This window comes from Oncorhynchus nerka, linkage group LG7, assembly GCF_034236695.1.
Source record: "Oncorhynchus nerka isolate Pitt River linkage group LG7, Oner_Uvic_2.0, whole genome shotgun sequence".
Classification (NCBI taxonomy): domain Eukaryota; kingdom Metazoa; phylum Chordata; class Actinopteri; order Salmoniformes; family Salmonidae; genus Oncorhynchus; species Oncorhynchus nerka.
In genome coordinates, this window is record NC_088402.1 from 4,580,195 (window position 1) to 4,599,844 (window position 19,650).

Genomic DNA, 19,650 nt, shown 5'->3' on the forward strand with positions numbered 1-19,650 from the left:
TAGCTAACATAATTACAGTAGTACATACTTCCCCATATCTAACATAATTACAGTAGTACATCCTTCCCCTTATCTAACAGAATTACAGTTTCAGTCTGATGAGAGTAAAGAAAATCCTTATTAACGGTGCCTCGCCTTAACGGTGCCTCGCCTTAACGGTGCCTCGCCTTAACGGTGCCCCGCCTTAACGGTGCCTCGCCTTAACGGTGCCCCGCCTTAACGGTGCCCCGCCTTAACGGTGCCTCGCCTTAACGGTGCCTCGCCTTAACGGTGCCGCCGCCTTAACGGTGCCTCGCCTTAACGGTGCCTCGCCTTAACGGTGCCTCGCCTTAACTGTGCTGCCGCCTTAACGGTGCCTCGCCTTAACGGTGCCTAAGGTGCCTAAGGTGTATAGATGGTGTTTATTCATTAGTGTGGGTAAGGTGTATAGATGGTGTTTATTCATTAGTGTGGGTAAGGTGTATATATGGTCAGTAGTGTGATGGTGTTTATTCATTAGTGTGGGTGAGGTGTATAGATGGTGTTTATTCATTAGTGTGGGTAAGGTGTATATATGGTCAGTAGTGTGATGGTGTTTATTCATTAGTGTGGGTAAGGTGTATAGATGGTGTTTATTCATTAGTGTGGGTAAGGTGTATATATGGTCAGTAGTGTGATGGTGTTTATTCATTAGTGTGGGTAAGGTTTATAGATGGTGTTTATTCATTAGTGTGAGTAAGGTTTATAGATGGTGTTTATTCATTAGTGTGGGTAAGGTGTATAGATGGTGTTTATTCATTAGTGTGGGTAAGGTGTATAGATGGTGTTTATTCATTAGTGTGGGTAAGGTGTATATATGGTGTTTATTCATTAGTGTGGGTAAGGTGTATAGATGGTGTTTATTCATTAGTGTGGGTAAGGTGTATATATGGTCAGTAGTGAGATGGTGTTTATTCATTAGTGTGGGGAAGGTGTATATATGGTCAGTAGTGAGATGGTGTTTATTCATTAGTGTGGGTAAGGTGTATATATGGTCAGTAGTGAGATGGTGTTTACTCATTAGTGTGGGTAAGGTGTAGATATGGTTAGTAGTGAGATGGTGTTTATTCATTAGTGTGGGTAAGGTGTATATATGGTCAGTAGTGAGATGGTGTTTATTCATTAGTGTGGGTAAGGTGTATATATGGTCAGTAGTGTGATGGTGTTTATTCATTAGTGTGGGTAAGGTGTATAGATGGTGTTTATTCATTAGTGTGGGTAAGGTATATAGATGGTGTTTATTCATTAGTGTGGGTAAGGTGTATAGATGGTGTTTATTCATTAGTGTGGGTAAGGTGTATATATGGTCAGTAGTGTGATGGTGTTTATTCATTAGTGTGGGTAAGGTGTATAGATGGTGTTTATTCATTAGTGTGGGTAAGGTGTATATATGGTCAGTAGTGAGAAGGTGTTTATTCATTAGTGTGGGTAAGGTGTATATATGGTCAGTAGTGAGATGGTGTTTATTCATTAGTGTGGGTAAGGTGTATAGATGGTGTTTATTCATTAGTGTGGGTAAGGTGTATATATGGTGTTTATTCATTAGTATGGGTAAGGTGTATAGATGGTGTTTATTCATTAGTGTGGGTAAGGTGTATAGATGGTGTTTATTTATTAGTGTGGGTAAGGTGTATAGATGGTGTTTATTCATTAGTGTGGGTAAGGTGTATATATGGTCAGTAGTGTGATGGTGTTTATTCATTAGTGTGGGTAAGGTGTATAGATGGTGTTTATTCATTAGTGTGGGTAAGGTGTATATATGGTCAGTAGTGAGAAGGTGTTTATTCATTAGTGTGGGTAAGGTGTATATATGGTCAGTAGTGAGATGGTGTTTATTCATTAGTGTGGGTAAGGTGTATAGATGGTGTTTATTCATTAGTGTGGTTAAGGTGTATATATGGTCAGTAGTGAGATGGTGTTTATTCATTAGTGTGGTTAAGGTGTATATATGGTCAGTAGTGAGATGGTGTTTACTCATTAGTGTGGGTAAGGTGTATAGATGGTGTTTATTCATTAGTGTGGGTAAGGTGTATAGATGGTGTTTATTCATTAGTGTGGGTAAGGTGTATAGATGGTGTTTATTCATTAGTGTGGGTAAGGTGTATAGATGGTGTTTATTCATTAGTGTGGGTAAGGTGTATATATGGTCAGTAGTGTGATGGTGTTTATTCATTAGTGTGGGTGAGGTGTATAGATGGTGTTTATTCATTAGTGTGGGTAAGGTGTATATATGGTCAGTAGTGTGATGGTGTTTATTCATTAGTGTGAGTAAGGTGTATATGGTCAGTAGTGCGATCGTTGGGGAGGAAGACAATTTGACATTTACTTCTAACATTTGTTTTTAAAGATTTTGGATTCTTGAATTCAAAATGCTACAGAAAACCTTTACAAACCAAATGTTTACACAAAGTAGTCTGGCAGTTGTCTTGTGTTTTTTTCCAATGTATTTTATTCTTCAATAGCTACTGCTCAATTTGAAACTCTCTCTCTCTCTCTGTCCCTCTCTCTGTCTCTCTCTCTCTGTCTCTCTCTTTCCCTCTCTCTCTGTCCCTCTCTCTCTGTCTCTCTCTCCCTCTCTCTCTGTCCCTCTCTCTCTCCCTCTCTGTCTCTCTCTCTCCCTCTCTCTCTTTCCCTCTCTCTATCCCTCTCTCTCTGTCTCTCTCTCTCTATCTCTCCCTCTCTCTCTGTCCCTCTCTCTCTCCCTCTCTCTCTGTCTCTCTCTTTCCCCCTCTCTCTGTCCCTCTCTCTCTCCCTCTCTCTCTGTCTCTCTCTTTCCCTCTCTCTCTGTCTCTCTCTCTCTCTCTGTCTCTCTCTCTCTCTCTCTCTGACCCCCTCTCTCTGTCCCTCACTCTCTCTCTCTCCCTCTCTCTCTGTCTCTCTCTCTCTCTGTCCCTCGCTCTCTCTCTCTGTGTGTCTTCCTTCTGTATCTCATGCCCTCTCATCATGTATTAAAGCCAAATCAATTACACTCACAGTCAGAGACCCTCGCAGGAGGGCTGGAGATGGGTTGGTGTATCACACACGTAGGCGTTACACACATATGCTCACATGCATACAAAGGCACGCACCCACCCACACACTCTGTGAGGAGTCTCTCTCTCATATATCTCTCCGTCTCTCTCCCCCCTCCTATTTCTCTCTCTCTCTCCCCCCTCCTATTTCTCTCTCTCTCTCCCCATCCTCTCTCTCTCTCTCTCTCTGTCTCTCTCTCTCTCTCTCTCTCTCTCCCTCTCCCTCTCCATCTCTCTCTAGCTCTAGCTCTAGCTCTCTCTCTCTCCCTCTCCCTCTCCATCTCTCTCTAGCTCTAGCTCTCTCTCCTCAGTTATTCCACCCCATCTATCTTCCAACACGTCCATTCAAGGACCCCTGTCACGGGTGTCACCTCTCCTGCCTGCCTGTAATTTTACCAGCCTTCTTCAATAATTGACAGAGAGAATGTGGGTGAAGGGCGAGACGGAGAAGAGAGTACCCATTACTTTGTCTCTATCTCCCCTGACTTTGGTCGTGTCCCAAAATGGAAACCTATTCCCTATATGACGAAAAACGTTCCCTTTCTCTCTATTTCGTTCCCTTTTCTCCTTGGAGTTTGTATTGATTCCTCTGAAGACCTCGAGTCCGGTAATGGGAGGTGGTTAATGCGGGTTCATTTGAATTATTCATAAGAGTTCATCCGGAACCACAGAGGCCTCCGGGAATGATGACACATCCGCTCAGTAGACTAGACACAGGAAATGTGTGTTATGGATGCTTCTAAGAAGAGGGGTATGTTGGTGCTTTAAGTTGTTTCTTAGGTCCGTTTTCTAAGTTGAACAGGAAGTAGTTGGACCAACGGTTTGTTAGTATGGGTGGTGCTAGCAAATTACGGACCAACAAGGTGTTAGTATGGGTGGGACTAGCGAATCAGAGTTAGGGTCTGTAGTGTGTTACCTTCACAGCGAGGGAAGGGGCGGTCCCAGTTGCGTGTGGTCCCGTGTTCGCAGGTCAGGATGGAATGTCCCATTAACTGGTAGCCGGGGAGGCACTCAAAGGAAATGGACTGGCCCACGTTGTAGCCTGCCCCCACCACCACGCCGTAACGGAACGGCTCTGGGTCCAGACACTCATTAAGCTCATAGGCTGGGGAGGAAGGAAGGAAGGAAGGAAGGAAGGAAGAAAGGAAGGAAGGAAGGAAGGAAGGAAGGAAGGAAGGAAGGAAGAAAGGAAGGAAGGAAGAAAGGAAGAAAGGAAGAAAGGAAGGAAGAAAGGAAGGAAGGAAGGAAGGAAGGAAGGAAGGAAGGAAGGACGGAAGGAAGGAAGGAAGGAAGGAAGGAAGGAAGAAAGGATGAAAGGAAGGAAGGAAGGAAGGAAGAAAGGAAGGAAGAAAGGAAGAAAGGAAGGAAGAAAGGAAGGAAGGAAGGAAGGAAGGAAGGAAGGAAGGAAGGAAGGAAGGAAGGAAGGAAGGAAGGAAGGAAGGAAGGAAGGAAGGAAGGAAGGAAGGAAGGAAGGAAGGAAGGAAGGAAGGAAGGAAAGAAGACAGTCAAACAAGAGAATGAAAGTTGCCTAACAATCTGTTCAAGTTCTAGTCTGTTTTCTTATGATTCATGTTTTAATCCAAACGATACAGAACTAGGAAATAGCTGAGAAAAATGCATTCTGTTCGGAGAGAGAGACACAGAAGAATGTTCTTCATGAGTCATAGATTATGTATTGAGGAACACAACTAAGTAGATGTCGTTTCTATTAAAAACCTGCCTGTTCAATCTCGGTATGAGGGAGAGGTGGAGAGAGGAAAGGAGAACGGTATGAGGGAGAGGTGGACAGAGGAAGGGAGAACGGTATGAGGGAGAGGTGGACAGAGGAAGGGAGAACGGTATGAGGGAGAACGGTATGAGGGAGAACGGTATGAGGGAGAGGTGGACAGAGGAAAGGAGAACGGTATGAGGGAGAGGTGGACAGAGGAAGGGAGAACGGTATGAGGGAGAACGGTATGAGGGAGAACGGTATGAGGGAGAACGGTATGAGGGAGAACGGTATGAGGGAGAGGTGGACAGAGGAAAGGAGAACGGTATGAGGGAGAGGTGGACAGAGGAAAGGAGAACGGTATGAGGGAGAGGTGGACAGAGGAAGGGAGAACGGTACGAGGGAGAACGGTATGAGGGAGAGGTGGACAGAGGAAGGGAGAACGGTATGAGGGAGAGGTGGATAGAGGAAGGGAGAACGGTATGAGGGAGAGGTGGACAGAGGAAGGGAGAACGGTATGAGGGAGAACGGTATGAGGGAGAGGTGGACAGAGGAAGGAGAAACAGTATGAGGGAGATGTGGACAGAGGAAGGGAGAACGGTATGAGGGAGAGGTGGACAGAGGAAGGGAGAACGCAGTCACGAGGGGAGAGGTGGACAGAGGAAGGGAGAACGGTATGAGGGAGAGGTGGACAGAGGAAGGGAGAACGGTATGAGGGAGAACGGTATGAGGGAGAACGGTATGAGGGAGAACGGTATGAGGGAGAGGTGGACAGAGGAAGGGAGAACGGTATGAGGGAGAACGGTATGAGGGAGAGGTGGACAGAGGAAGGGAGAACGGTATGAGGGAGAGGTGGACAGAGGAAGGGAGAACGGTATGAGGGAGAGGTGGACAGAGGAAGGGAGAACGGTATGAGGGAGAACGGTATGAGGGAGAACGGTATGAGGGAGAACGGTATGAGGGAGAGGTGGACAGAGGAAAGGAGAACGGTATGAGGGAGAGGTGGACAGAGGAAAGGAGAACGGTATGAGGGAGAGGTGGACAGAGGAAGGGAGAACGGTACGAGGGAGAACGGTATGAGGGAGAGGTGGACAGAGGAAGGGAGAACGGTATGAGGGAGAGGTGGATAGAGGAAGGGAGAACGGTATGAGGGAGAGGTGGACAGAGGAAGGGAGAACGGTATGAGGGAGAACGGTATGAGGGAGAGGTGGACAGAGGAAGGGAGAACGGTATGAGGGAGAACGGTATGAGGGAGAGGTGGACAGAGGAAGGGAGAACGGTATGAGGGAGAGGTGGACAGAGGAAGGGAGAACGGTATGAGGGAGGGGTGGACAGAGGCAGGGAGAACGGTATGAGGGAGAACGGTATGAGCGAGAACGGTATGAGGGAGAGGTGGACAGAGGAAGGGAGAACGGTATGAGGGAGAGGTGGACAGAGTAAGGGAGAACGGTATGAGGGAGGGGTGGACAGAGGAAGGGAGAACGGTATGAGGGAGAGGTGGACAGAGGAAGGGTGAACGGTACGAGGGAGAGGTGGACAGAGGAAGGGAGAACGGTACGAGGGAGAACGGTATGAGGGAGAGGTGGACAGAGGAAAGGAGAACGGTATGACGGAGAGGTGGACAGAGGAAGGGAGAACGGTATGAGGGAGAGGTGGACAGAGGAAGGGAGAACGGTATGAGGGAGAACGGTATGAGGGAGAACGGTATGAGGGAGAGGTGGACAGAGGAAGGGAGAACGGTATGAGGGAGAGGTGGACAGAGGAAGGGAGAACGGTATGAGGGAGAGGTGGACAGAGGAAGGGAGAACGGTATGAGGGAGAACAGTATGAGGGAGAGGTGGACAGAGGAAGGGAGAACGGTACGAGGGAGAACGGTACGAGGGAGAACGGTATGAGGGAGAGGTGGACAGAGGAAGGGAGAACGGTATGAGGGAGAGGTGGACAGAGGAAGGGAGAACGATATGAGGGAGAGGTGGACAGAGGAAGGGAGAACGGTATGAGGGTGAACGGTATGAGGGAGAGGTGGACAGAGGAAGGGAGAACGGTACGAGGGAGAACGGTATGAGGGAGAGGTGGACAGAGGAAGGGAGAACGGTATGAGGGAGAGGTGGACAGAGGAAGGGAGAACGGTATGAGGGAGAGGTGGACAGAGGAAGGGTGAACGGTATGAGGGAGAGGTGGACAGAGGAAGGGAGAACGGTACGAGGGAGAGGTGGACAGAGGAAGGAGAACGGTATGAGGGAGAGGTGGACAGAGGAAGGGAGAACGGTATGAGGGAGAGGTGGACAGAGGAAGGAGAACGGTATGAGGGAGAGGTGGAAAGAGGAAGGGAGAACGGTATGAGGGAGAGGTGGACAGAGGAAGGGAGAACGGTATGAGGGAGAGGTGGACAGAGGAAGGGAGAACGGTATGAGGGAGAGGTGGACAGAGGAAGGGAGAACGGTATGAGGGTGAACGGTATGAGGGAGAGGTGGACAGAGGAAGGAGAACGTACGAGGGAGAACGGTATGAGGGAGAGGTGGACAGAGGAAGGAGAACGGTATGAGGGAGAGGTGGACAGAGGAAGGAGAACGGTATGAGGAGAGGTGGACAGAGGAAGGGTGAACGGTATGAGGGAGAGGTGGACAGAGGAAGGGAGAACGGTACGAGGGAGAGGTGGACAGAGGAAGGGAGAACGGTATGAGGGAGAACGGTATGAGCGAGAACTCTATGAGGGAGAGGTGGACAGAGGAAGGGAGAACGGTATGAGTGAGAGGTGGACAGAGGAAAGGAGAACGGTATGAGGGAAAACGGTATGAGGGAGAGGTGGACAGAGGAAAGGAGAACGGTATGAGGGAGAGGTGGACAGAGGAAGGGAGAACGGTATGAGGGAGAACGGTATGAGGGAGAAATCTATGAGGGAGAGGTGGACAGAGGAAGGGAGAACGGTATGAGGGAGAGGTGGACAGAGGAAGGGAGAACGGTATGAGGGAGAGAGGTGGACAGAGGAAGGGAGAAGAGGAAGGGTATGAGGGAGAGGTGGACAGAGGAAAGGAGAACGGTATGAGGGAGAGGTGGACAGAGGAAGGAGAAGGGAGGGAGAGGTATGAGGGAGAGGTGGACAGAGGAAGGAGAACGGTATGAGGGAGAGGTGGACAGAGGAAGGGAGAACGGTATGAGGGAGAACGGTATGAGCGAGAACGGTATGAGGGAGAGGTGGACAGAGGAAGGGAGAACGGTATGAGGGAGAGGTGGACAGAGGAAGGGTGAACGGTATGAGGGAGAGGTGGACAGAGGAAGGGAGAACGGTATGAGGGAGAGGTGGACAGAGGAAGGGAGAACGGTATGAGGGAGAGGTGGACAGAGGAAGGGAGAACGGTATGAGGGAGAACGGTATGAGGGAGAGGTGGACAGAGGAAGGGAGAACGGTATGAGGGAGAGGTGGACAGAGGAAGGGAGAACGGTATGAGGGAGAGGTGGACAGAGGAAGGGAGAACGGTATGAGGGAGAACGGTATGAGGGAGAACGGTATGAGGGAGAACGGTATGAGGGAGAACGGTATGAGGGAGAGGTGGACAGAGGAAGGGAGAACGGTATGAGGGAGAGGTGGACAGAGGAAGGGAGAACGGTATGAGGGAGAGGTGGACAGAGGAAGGGTGAACGGTATGAGGGAGAGGTGGACAGAGGAAGGGAGAACGGTATGAGGGAGAACGGTATGAGGGAGAGGTGGACAGAGGAAGGGAGAACGGTATGTGGGAGAGGTGGACAGAGGAAGGGAGAACGGTATGAGGGAGAGGTGGACAGAGGAAGGGAGAACGGTATGAGGGAGAGGTGGACAGAGGAAGGGAGAACGGTATGAGGGAGAGGTGGACAGAGGAAGGGAGAACGGTATGAGGGAGAACGGTATGAGGGAGAGGTGGACAGAGGAAGGGTGAACGGTATGAGGGAGCGGTGGACAGAGGAAGGGAGATCGGTATGAGGGACAACCGTATGAGGGAGAGGTGGACAGAGGAAGGGAGAACGGTATGAGGGAGAACGGTATGAGGGAGGGGTGGACAGAGGCAGGGAGAACGGTATGAGGGAGAACGGTATGAGGGAGAACGGTATGAGGGAGAGGTGGACAGAGGAAGGGAGAACGGTATGAGGGAGAGGTGGACAGAGGAAGGAGAACGGGAGGGAGAACGGTATGAGGGAGAACGGTATGAGGGAGAACGGTATGAGGGAGAACGGTATGAGGGAGATGTGGACAGAGGGAGGGAGAACGGTATGAGGGAGAAGTGGACAGAGGAAGGGAGAACGAATGAGGGAGAACGGTATGAGGGAGAAGTGGACAGAGGAAGGAGAACGGTATGAGGAGAACGGTATGAGGGAGAACAGTATGAGGGAGATGTGGACAGAGGAAGGGAGAACGGTATGAGGGAGAGGTGTACAGAGGAAGGGAGAACGGTATGAGGGAGAACGGTATGAGGGAGGGGTGGACAGAGGCAGGGAGAACGGTATGAGGGAGAGGTGGACAGAGGAAGGGAGAACGGTATGAGGGAGAGGTGTACAGAGGAAGGGAGAACGGTATGAGGGAGAGGTGGACAGAGGAAGGGAGAACGGTATGAGGGAGAGGTGGACAGAGGAAGGGAGAACGGTATGAGGGAGAGGTGGACAGAGGAAGGGAGAACGATGCGAGGGAGAACGGTATGAGGAGAGGTGGACAGAGGAAGGAGAACGGTATGAGGGAGAGGTGGACAGAGGAAGGGTGAACGGTATGAGGGAGAAGTGGACAGAGGCAGGGAGAACGGTAGGAGGGAGAACGGTATGAGGGAGAGGTGGACAGAGGAAGGGAGAACGGTATGAGGGAGAACGGTATGAGGGAGAACGGTATGAGGGAGAGGTGGACAGAGGAAGGGAGAACGGTATGAGGGAGAGGTGGACAGAGGAAGGGTGAACGGTATGAGGGAGAGGTGGACAGAGGAAGGGAGAACGGTATGAGGGAGAGGTGGACAGAGGAAGGGAGAACGGTATGAGGGAGAGGTGGACAGAGGAAGGGAGAACGGTATGAGGGAGAGGTGGACAGAGGAAGGCAGAACGGTATGAGGGAGAGGTGGACAGAGGAAGGGAGAACGGTACGAGGGAGAATGGTATGAGGGAGAGGTGGACAGAGGAAGGGAGAACGGTATGAGGGAGATGTGGACAGAGGAAGGGTGAACGGTATGAGGGAGAAGTGGACAGAGGCAGGGAGAACGGTAGGAGGGAGAACGGTATGAGGGAGAGGTGGACAGAGGAAGGGAGAACGGTATGAGGGAGAGGTGGACAGAGGAAGGGAGAACGGTATGAGGGAGAGGTGGACAGAGGAAGGGAGAACGGTATGAGTGAGAGGTGGACAGAGGAAAGGAGAACGGTACGAGGGAGAACGGTATGAGGGAGAGGTGGACAGAGGAAGGGAGAACGGTATGAGGGAGAACGGTATGAGGGAGAGGTGGACAGAGGAAGGGAGAACGGTATGAGGGAGAGGTGGACAGAGGAAGGGAGAACGGTATGAGGGAGAGGTGGACAGAGGAAGGGAGAACGGTATGAGGGAGAACGGTATGAGGGAGAACGGTATGAGGGAGAACGGTATGAGGGAGAACGGTATGAGGGAGAGGTGGACAGAGGAAGGGAGAACGGTATGAGGGAGAGGTGGACAGAGGAAGGGAGAACGGTATGAGGGAGAGGTGGACAGAGGAAGGGTGAACGGTATGAGGGAGAGGTGGACAGAGGAAGGGAGAACGGTATGAGGGAGAACGGTATGAGGGAGAGGTGGACAGAGGAAGGGAGAACGGTATGAGGGAAAGGTGGACAGAGGAAGGGAGAACGGTATGAGGGAGAACGGTACGAGGGAGAACGGTATGAGGGAGAGGTGGACAGAGGAAGGGAGAACGGTATGAGGGAGAGGTGGACAGAGGAAGGGAGAACGGTATGAGGGAGAGGTGGACAGAGGAAGGGAGAACGGTATGAGGGAGAGGTGGACAGAGGAAGGGAGAACGGTATGAGGGAGAGGTGGACAGAGGAAGGGAGAACGGTATGAGGGAGAACGGTATGAGGAGAACGGTATGAGGAGAGAGGGAGAAACGGTATAAGGAGAGAACGGTATGAGGGAGAGGTGGACAGAGGAAGGGAGAACTCTATGAGGGAGAGGTGGACAGAGGAAGGAGAACGGTATGAGGGAGAGGTGGACAGAGGAAGGGAGAAACGGTATGAGGGAGAACGGTATGAGGAGAGGTGGACAGAGGCAGGGAGAACGGTATGAGGGAGAACGGTATGAGGGAGAACGGTATGAGGGAGAACGGTATGAGGGAGAACGGTATGAGGGAGATGTATGAGGAGATGTGAAGGAAGGGAGAACGGTATGAGGGAGAAGTGGACAGAGGAAGGAGAACGGTATGAGGGAGAACGGTATGAGGGAGAAGTGGACAGAGGAAGGGAGAACGGTATGAGGGAGAACGGTATGAGGGAGAACGGTATGAGGGAGATGTGGACAGAGGAAGGAGAACGGTATGAGGGAGAGGTGGACAGAGGAAGGAGAACGGTATGAGGGGTAGAAGAACTGTATGAGGGAGAGGTGGACAGAGGAAGGAGAACGGTATGAGGGAGAGGTGTACAGAGGAAGGGAGAACGTATGAGGGAGAACGGTATGAGGGAGAGGTGGACAGAGGAAGGAGAACGGTATGAGGGAGAGGTGGACAGAGGAAGGGTGAACGGTATGAGGGAGAGGTGGACAGAGGAAGGGAGAACGGTATGAGGGAGAGGTGGACAGAGGAAGGAGAACGGTATGAGGGAGAGGTGGACAGAGGAAGGAGAACGGTATGAGGGAGAACGGTATGAGGGAGAGGTGGACAGAGGAAGGGAGAACGGTATGAGGGAGAGGTGGACAGAGGAAGGGAGAACGGTATGAGGGAGAACGGTATGAGGGAGAACGGTATGAGGGAGAACGGTATGAAGGATAACGGTATGAGTGAGAGGTGGACAGAGGAAGGAGAAACGGTATGAGGGAGAGGTGGACAGAGGAAGGAGAAAGGTATGAGGGAGAGGTGGACAGAGGAAGGTGAACGGTATGAGGGAGAGGTGGACAGAGGAAGGGAGAACGGTATGAGGGAGAACGGTATGAGGGAGAGGTGGACAGAGGAAGGGAGAACGGTATGAGGGAAAGGTGGACAGAGGAAGGGAGAACGGTATGAGGGAGAACGGTACGAGGGAGAACGGTATGAGGGAGAGGTGGACAGAGGAAGGGAGAACGGTATGAGGGAGAGGTGGACAGAGGAAGGGAGAACGGTATGAGGGAGAGGTGGACAGAGGAAGGGAGAACGGTATGAGGGAGAGGTGGACAGAGGAAGGGAGAACGGTATGAGGGAGAGGTGGACAGAGGAAGGGAGAACGGTATGAGGGAGAACGGTATGAGGGAGGGGTGGACAGAGGCAGGGAGAACGGTATGAGGGAGAACGGTATGAGGGAGAACGGTATGAGGGAGAACGGTATGAGGGAGAACGGTATGAGGGAGATGTGGACAGAGGAAGGGAGAACGGTATGAGGGAGAAGTGGACAGAGGAAGGGAGAACGGTATGAGGGAGAACGGTATGAGGGAGAAGTGGACAGAGGAAGGGAGAACGGTATGAGGGAGAACGGTATGAGGGAGAACGGTATGAGGGAGATGTGGACAGAGGAAGGGAGAACGGTATGAGGGAGAGGTGGACAGAGGAAGGGAGAACGGTATGAGGGAGAACGGTATGAGGGAGAACGGTATGAGGGAGAGGTGGACAGAGGAAGGGAGAACGGTATGAGGGAGAGGTTTACAGAGGAAGGGAGAACGGTATGAGGGAGAACGGTATGAGGGAGAGGTGGACAGAGGAAGGGAGAACGGTATGAGGGAGAGGTGGACAGAGGAAGGGTGAACGGTATGAGGGAGAGGTGGACAGAGGAAGGGAGAACGGTATGAGGGAGAGGTGGACAGAGGAAGGGAGAACGGTATGAGGGAGAGGTGGACAGAGGAAGGGAGAACGGTATGAGGGAGAACGGTATGAGGGAGAGGTGGACAGAGGAAGGGAGAACGGTATGAGGGAGAGGTGGACAGAGGAAGGGAGAACGGTATGAGGGAGAGGTGGACAGAGGAAGGGAGAACGGTATGAGGGAGAACGGTATGAGGGAGAACGGTATGAGGGAGAACGGTATGAGGGAGAGGTGGACAGAGGAAGGGAGAACGGTATGAGGGAGAGGTGGACAGAGGAAGGAGAGAACGGTATGAGGGAGAGGTGGACAGAGGAAGGGTGAACGGTATGAGGAGAGGTGGACAGAGGAAGGAGAACGGTATGAGGGGAGAACGGTATGAGGAGAGAGGTGGACAGAGGAAGGGAGAACGGTATGAGGAAAGGTGGACAGAGGAAGGGAAGAACGGTATGAGGGAGAACGGTACGAGGGAGAACGGTATGAGGGAGAGGTGGACAGAGGAAGGAGAACGGTATGAGGGAGAGGTGGACAGAGGAAGGGAGAACGGTATGAGGGAGAGGTGGACAGAGGAAGGGAGAACGGTATGAGGGAGAGGTGGACAGAGGAAGGGAGAACGGTATGAGGGAGAGGTGGACAGAGGAAGGGAGAACGGTATGAGGGAGAACGGTATGAGGGAGAACGGTATGAGAGAAACGGTATGAGGGAGAACGGTATAAGGAGAACGGTATGAGGGAGAGTGGACAGAGGAAGGAGAACTCTATGAGGGAGAGGTGGACAGAGGAAGGGGAGAACGGTATGAGGGAGAGGTGGACAGAGGAAGGGAGAACGGTATGAGGGAGAACGGTATGAGGGAGGGTGGACAGAGGCAGGGAGAACAGTATGAGGGAGAACGGTATGAGGGAGAACGGTATGAGGGAGAACGGTATGAGGGAGAAACAGTATGAGGGAGAACAGTATGAGGGAGATGTGGACAGAGGAAGGGAGAACGGTATGAGGGAGAAGTGGACAGAGGAAGGGAGAACGGTATGAGGGAGAACGGTATGAGGGAGAAGTGGACAGAGGAAGGGAGAACGGTATGAGGGAGAACGGTATGAGGGAGAACGGTATGAGGGAGATGTGGACAGAGGAAGGGAGAACGGTATGAGGGAGAGGTGGACAGAGGAAGGGAGAATGGTATGAGGCAGAACGGTATGAGGGAGAACGGTATGAGGGAGAACGGTATGAGGGAGAACGGTATGAGGGAGAGGTGGACAGAGGAAGGGAGAACGGTACAAGTGAGAACGGTATGAGAGAGAGGTGGACAGAGGAAGGGAGAACGGTATGAGGGAGAGGTGGACAGAGGAAGGGAGAACGGTATGAGGGAGAGGTGGACAGAGGAAGGGAGAACGGTATGAGGGAGAGGTGGACAGAGGAAGGCAGAACGGTATGAGGGAGAGGTGGACAGAGGAAGGGAGAACGGTACGAGGGAGAATGGTATGAGGGAGAGGTGGACAGAGGAAGGGAGAACGGTATGAGGGAGATGTGGACAGAGGAAGGGTGAACGGTATGAGGGAGAAGTGGACAGAGGCAGGGAGAACGGTAGGAGGGAGAACGGTATGAGGAGAGGTGGACAGAGGAAGGAGAACGGTATGAGGGAGAGGTGGACAGAGGAAGGGAGAACGGTATGAGGGAGAGGTGGACAGAGGAAGGAGAACGGTATGAGTGAGAGGTGGACAGAGGAAAGGAGAACGGTACGAGGGAGAACGGTATGAGGGAGAGGTGGACAGAGGAAGAGAACGGTATGAGGGAGAACGGTATGAGGGAGAGGTGGACAGAGGAAGGGAGAACGGTATGAGGGAGAGGTGGACAGAGGAAGGAGAACGGTATGAGGGAGAGGTGGACAGAGGAAGGGGAGAACGGTATGAGGGAGAACGGTATGAGGGAGAACGGTATGAGGGAGAACGGTATGAGGGAGAACGGTATGAGGGAGAGGTGGACAGAGGAAGGAGAGAACGGTATGAGGGAGAGGTGGACAGAGGAAGGGAGAACGGTATGAGGGAGAGGTGGACAGAGGAAGGGTGAACGGTATGAGGGAGAGTGGACAGAGGAAGGGAGAACGGTATGAGGGAGAACGGTATGAGGGAGAGGTGGACAGAGGAAGGAGAACGGTATGAGGGAAAGGTGGACAGAGGAAGGGAGAACGGTATGAGGGAGAACGGTACGAGGGAGAACGGTATGAGGGAGAGGTGGACAGAGGAAGGGAGAACGGTATGAGGGAGAGGTGGACAGAGGAAGGGAGAACGGTATGAGGGAGAGGTGGACAGAGGAAGGGAGAACGGTATGAGGGAGAGGTGGACAGAGGAAGGGAGAACGGTATGAGGGAGAGGTGGACAGAGGAAGGGAGAACGGTATGAGGGAGAACGGTATGAGGGAGAACGGTATGAGGGAGAACGGTATGAGGGAGAACGGTATAAGGGAGAACGGTATGAGGGAGAGGTGGACAGAGGAAGGGAGAACTCTATGAGGGAGAGGTGGACAGAGGAAGGGAGAACGGTATGAGGGAGAGGTGGACAGAGGAAGGGAGAACGGTATGAGGGAGAACGGTATGAGGGAGGGGTGGACAGAGGCAGGGAGAACGGTATGAGGGAGAACGGTATGAGGGAGAACGGTATGAGGGAGAACGGTATGAGGGAGAACGGTATGAGGGAGAACGGTATGAGGGAGATGTGGACAGAGGAAGGGAGAACGGTATGAGGGAGAAGTGGACAGAGGAAGGGAGAACGGTATGAGGGAGAACGGTATGAGGGAGAAGTGGACAGAGGAAGGGAGAACGGTATGAGGGAGAACGGTATGAGGGAGAACGGTATGAGGGAGATGTGGACAGAGGAAGGGAGAACGGTATGAGGGAGAGGTGGACAGAGGAAGGGAGAACGGTATGAGGGAGAACGGTATGAGGGAGAACGGTATGAGGGAGAGGTGGACAGAGGAAGGGAGAACGGTATGAGGGAGAGGTGTACAGAGGAAGGGAGAATGGTATGAGGCAGAACGGTATGAGGGAGAACGGTATGAGGGAGAACGGTATGAGGGAGAACGGTATGAGGGAGAGGTGGACAGAGGAAGGGAGAACGGTACGAGTGAGAACGGTATGAGAGAGAGTTGGACAGAGGAAGGGAGAACGGTATGAGGGAGAGGTGGACAGAGGAAGGGAGAACGGTATGAGGGAGAGGTGGACAGAGGAAGGGAGAACGGTATGAGGGAGAGGTGGACAGAGGAAGGCAGAACGGTATGAGGGAGAGGTGGACAGAGGAAGGGAGAACGGTACGAGGGAGAATGGTATGAGGGAGAGGTGGACAGAGGAAGGGAGAACGGTATGAGGGAGAGGTGGACAGAGGAAGGGTGAACGGTATGAGGGAGAAGTGGACAGAGGCAGGGAGAACGGTAGGAGGGAGAACGGTATGAGGGAGAGGTGGACAGAGGAAGGGAGAACGGTATGAGGGAGAGGTGGACAGAGGAAGGGAGAACGGTATGAGGGAGAGGTGGACAGAGGAAGGGAGAACGGTATGAGTGAGAGGTGGACAGAGGAAAGGAGAACGGTACGAGGGAGAACGGTATGAGGGAGAGGTGGACAGAGGAAGGGAGAACGGTATGAGGGAGAGGTGGACAGAGGAAGGGTGAACGGTATGAGGGAGAAGTGGACAGAGGCAGGGAGAACGGTAGGAGGGAGAACGGTATGAGGGAGAGGTGGACAGAGGAAGGGAGAACGGTATGAGGGAGAACGGTATGAGGGAGAACGGTATGAGGGAGAGGTGGACAGAGGAAGGGAGAACGGTATGAGGGAGAACGGTATGAGGGAGAGGTGGACAGAGGAAGGGAGAACGGTATGAGGGAGAACGGTATGAGGGAGAGGTGGACAGAGGAAGGGAGAACGGTATGAGGGAGAGGTGGACAGAGGAAGGGAGAACGGTATGAGGGAGAAGTGGACAGAGGAAGGGAGAACGGTATGAGGGAGAGGTGGACAGAGGAAGGGTGAACGGTATGAGGGAGAACGGTATAAGGGAGAAGTGGACAGAGGAAGGGAGAACGGTATGAGGGAGAGGTGGACAGAGGAAGGGAGAACGGTATGAGGGAGAGGTGGACAGAGGAAGGGAGAACCTCCCTCCATTAGAGGACTGTGTAGTAGACACAGAATGGCCTCCTCCATTAGAGGACAGTGTGGTAGACACAGAATGGCCTCCTCCATTAGAGGACAGTGTAGTAGACACAGAATGGCCTCCTACATTAGAGGACAGTGTAGTAGACACAGAATGGCCTCCTCCATTAGAGGACAGTGTAGTAGACACAGAATGGCCTCCTCCATTAGAGGACAGTGTAGTAGACACAGAATGGCATCCTTCATTAGAGGACAGTGTAGTAGACACAGAATGGCCTCCTCCATTAGAGGACAGTTTAGTAGACACAGAATGGCATCTTTCATTAGAGGACAGTGTAGTAGACACAGAATGGCCTCCTCCATTAGCGGACAGTGTAGTAGACACAGAATGGCCTCCTCCATTAGTGGACAGTGTAGTAGACACAGAATGGCATCCTTCATTAGAGGACAGTGTGGTAGACACAGAATGGCCTCCTTCATTATGGGACAGTGTGGTAGACACAGAATGGCATCCTTCATTAGAGGACAGTGTGGTAGACACAGAATGGCATCCTTCATTAGAGGACAGTGTGGTAGACACAGAATGGCCTCCTCTATTAGAGGACAGTATTTAACTCGGCAAGTCAGTTAAGAACAAATTCTTATTTACAATGACTGCCTACCTCAGCCAACACTGGGCCAATTGTGCTCCGCTCTGTGGTACTCCCAATCACGGCCGGGATGTGATACAGCCTGGATTGAAGCCGTAATGACACCACAATACCCCATAATGACATCACAATACCCCATAATGACACCACAATACCCCATAATGACATCACAATACCTCATAATGACACCACAATACCCCATAATGACATCACAATACCCCATAATGACATCACAATACCCCATAATGACATCACAATACCCCATAATGACAACACAATACCCCATAACTACATCACAAAACCCCATAATGACACCACAATACCCCATAATGACACCACAATACCCCATAATGACATCACAATACCCCATAATGACATCACAATACCCCATAATGACATCACAATACCCCATAATGACAAAGCAAAAAAACATTTTTTCAGGAAATGTTGCTAATTTATTAAAAATAGAAACAGAAATATCACATTTAGGTAAGTACTCAGACCCTTTACTCAGTACTTTGTTGAAGCAACTTTGGCAGCATTTACAGCCTCGAGTCTTCTTGAAGAGTATATTGAAGATAAATACACAACGCAGAGTTTGAGAGTTTGAGAGGTTGAGAGTTTGTGAGGATGAGAGAATGAGAGGACTAAAAACTAGAGTACCAATGGTCAATAGGGAATTGTAAATAGGAGTTGGGTTTCAGTAAAACATCTGTTTAGAATCTGTGGAATGTCACTCCTGAACTCAGAGCTACGTGTGCTACGTTCTTTACATCGAGTCTGGAGCAGGATACTTGTTATTTGATCATTGGACAAGCTGTACTGCAAGGACTTCTGATCGGTCAACCCCAGGCTAGGGTGGGGGGTTATACCTGGCATCCTGTTCCTTTGTTCAGTGGAGAAAAGCTGAGGAGAGGGGAGACTGAACATCTGAACATCTACCTCCCAGCTTAATATCTTGACTTGTCCTTCCCAAATAAACCTATTTTTCTGCCCCTGATTTGCTTTGGAGTTTGTGTTGTTGAAGAATGACATAGATTTCTAACGAGTATGAAGCTACACAGGTGTATTTGGGGAGGTCGATGGGGAGCGTCGCTGCACAGCTATTTTCAGGACTCTCCAGAGATGTACAATCGGGATCAAGTCCAGGCTCTGGCTCGGCCACTCAAAGGCATTCAGAGACTTGTCCCGAAGCCACTCCTGCGTTCTCTTGGCTGTCTGCTTATGGTCATTGTCCTGTTGGAAGGTGAACCTTTGCCCCAGTCTGATGCAAACATTTCTAAAAGCCTGTTTTTGCTTTGTCATTATGGGGTGTTGTGATGTCATTATTGGGTATTGTGATGTCATTATAGGGTACTGTGATGTCATTATGGGGTATTGTGTGTAAAATATTGAGGATTTGTATTCATCCATTTGAGAACAAGGTTTTAACGTAACAAAATGTGGAAAAATTCAAGGGGTCTGAATACTTTCCGGAATGCACTGTAGCTCGCTAATGAGGTAACATGATTGAATGAGGTATAGCCTAAATGGTTAAACAGTCTGGTCCACAAGTTGCCTTTAAGAACAGCCCCATATATGCTTTCTAAATGTAAAATTCACCAGCACAATGTGTTTGGCTATAAACGGAGGCGGAGTCACAGTGTGTTTGGTTATAAACGGAGGCGGAGCCACAGTGTGTTTGGCTATAAACGGAGGCGGAGCCACAGTGTGTTTGGCTATAAACGGAGGCGGAGCCACAGTGTGTTTGGCTATAAACGGAGGCGGAGCCACAGTGTGTTTGGCTATAAACGGAGGCGGAGCCACAGTGTGTTTGGCTATAAACGGAGACGGAGCCGGACGCATCCTACCCACTGCTGAACAGAACTGCGCTGGGTATCTGTGCTGGGCTTATCACTGAAAAGCTCTCAATCTCTCTAAAAAACTCTTGCCCAGTCAACATAGTAGTCAGATTTTAGTCACAGAGAATTTTCAACTTCCTCCTCTCTGGTCGGTTTCTCTGCAACCCCTGGCCCACAGTCAGTAACACATCGCTGTAAATGATGCATCTGAATACTGACTACTTTACATCTGACATCCTTTTTTAATCTTACTCTCTTTTTCCTCCCTGGTGATTCAAAATGGCTTCAGCGATAGTGAACATGAGAGGATAGTTGTGGTTCCTCTGTGGGATGAGACTATTGAGGA

General features: G+C 51.1%; 1 protein-coding gene across 1 annotated transcript in view; it reads right to left on the reverse strand.

Moving 5' to 3' along the window:
• csmd2 (CUB and Sushi multiple domains 2) overlaps positions 1-19,650 on the reverse strand; it is a 726,975-nt gene that overhangs the window by 216,782 nt on the left and 490,543 nt on the right. The window contains exon 12 of the mRNA XM_065020074.1: positions 3,946-4,134. Within this exon, the coding sequence (XP_064876146.1) occupies positions 3,946-4,134 (189 nt within the window). The remainder of the gene's footprint in view (positions 1-3,945; positions 4,135-19,650) is intronic.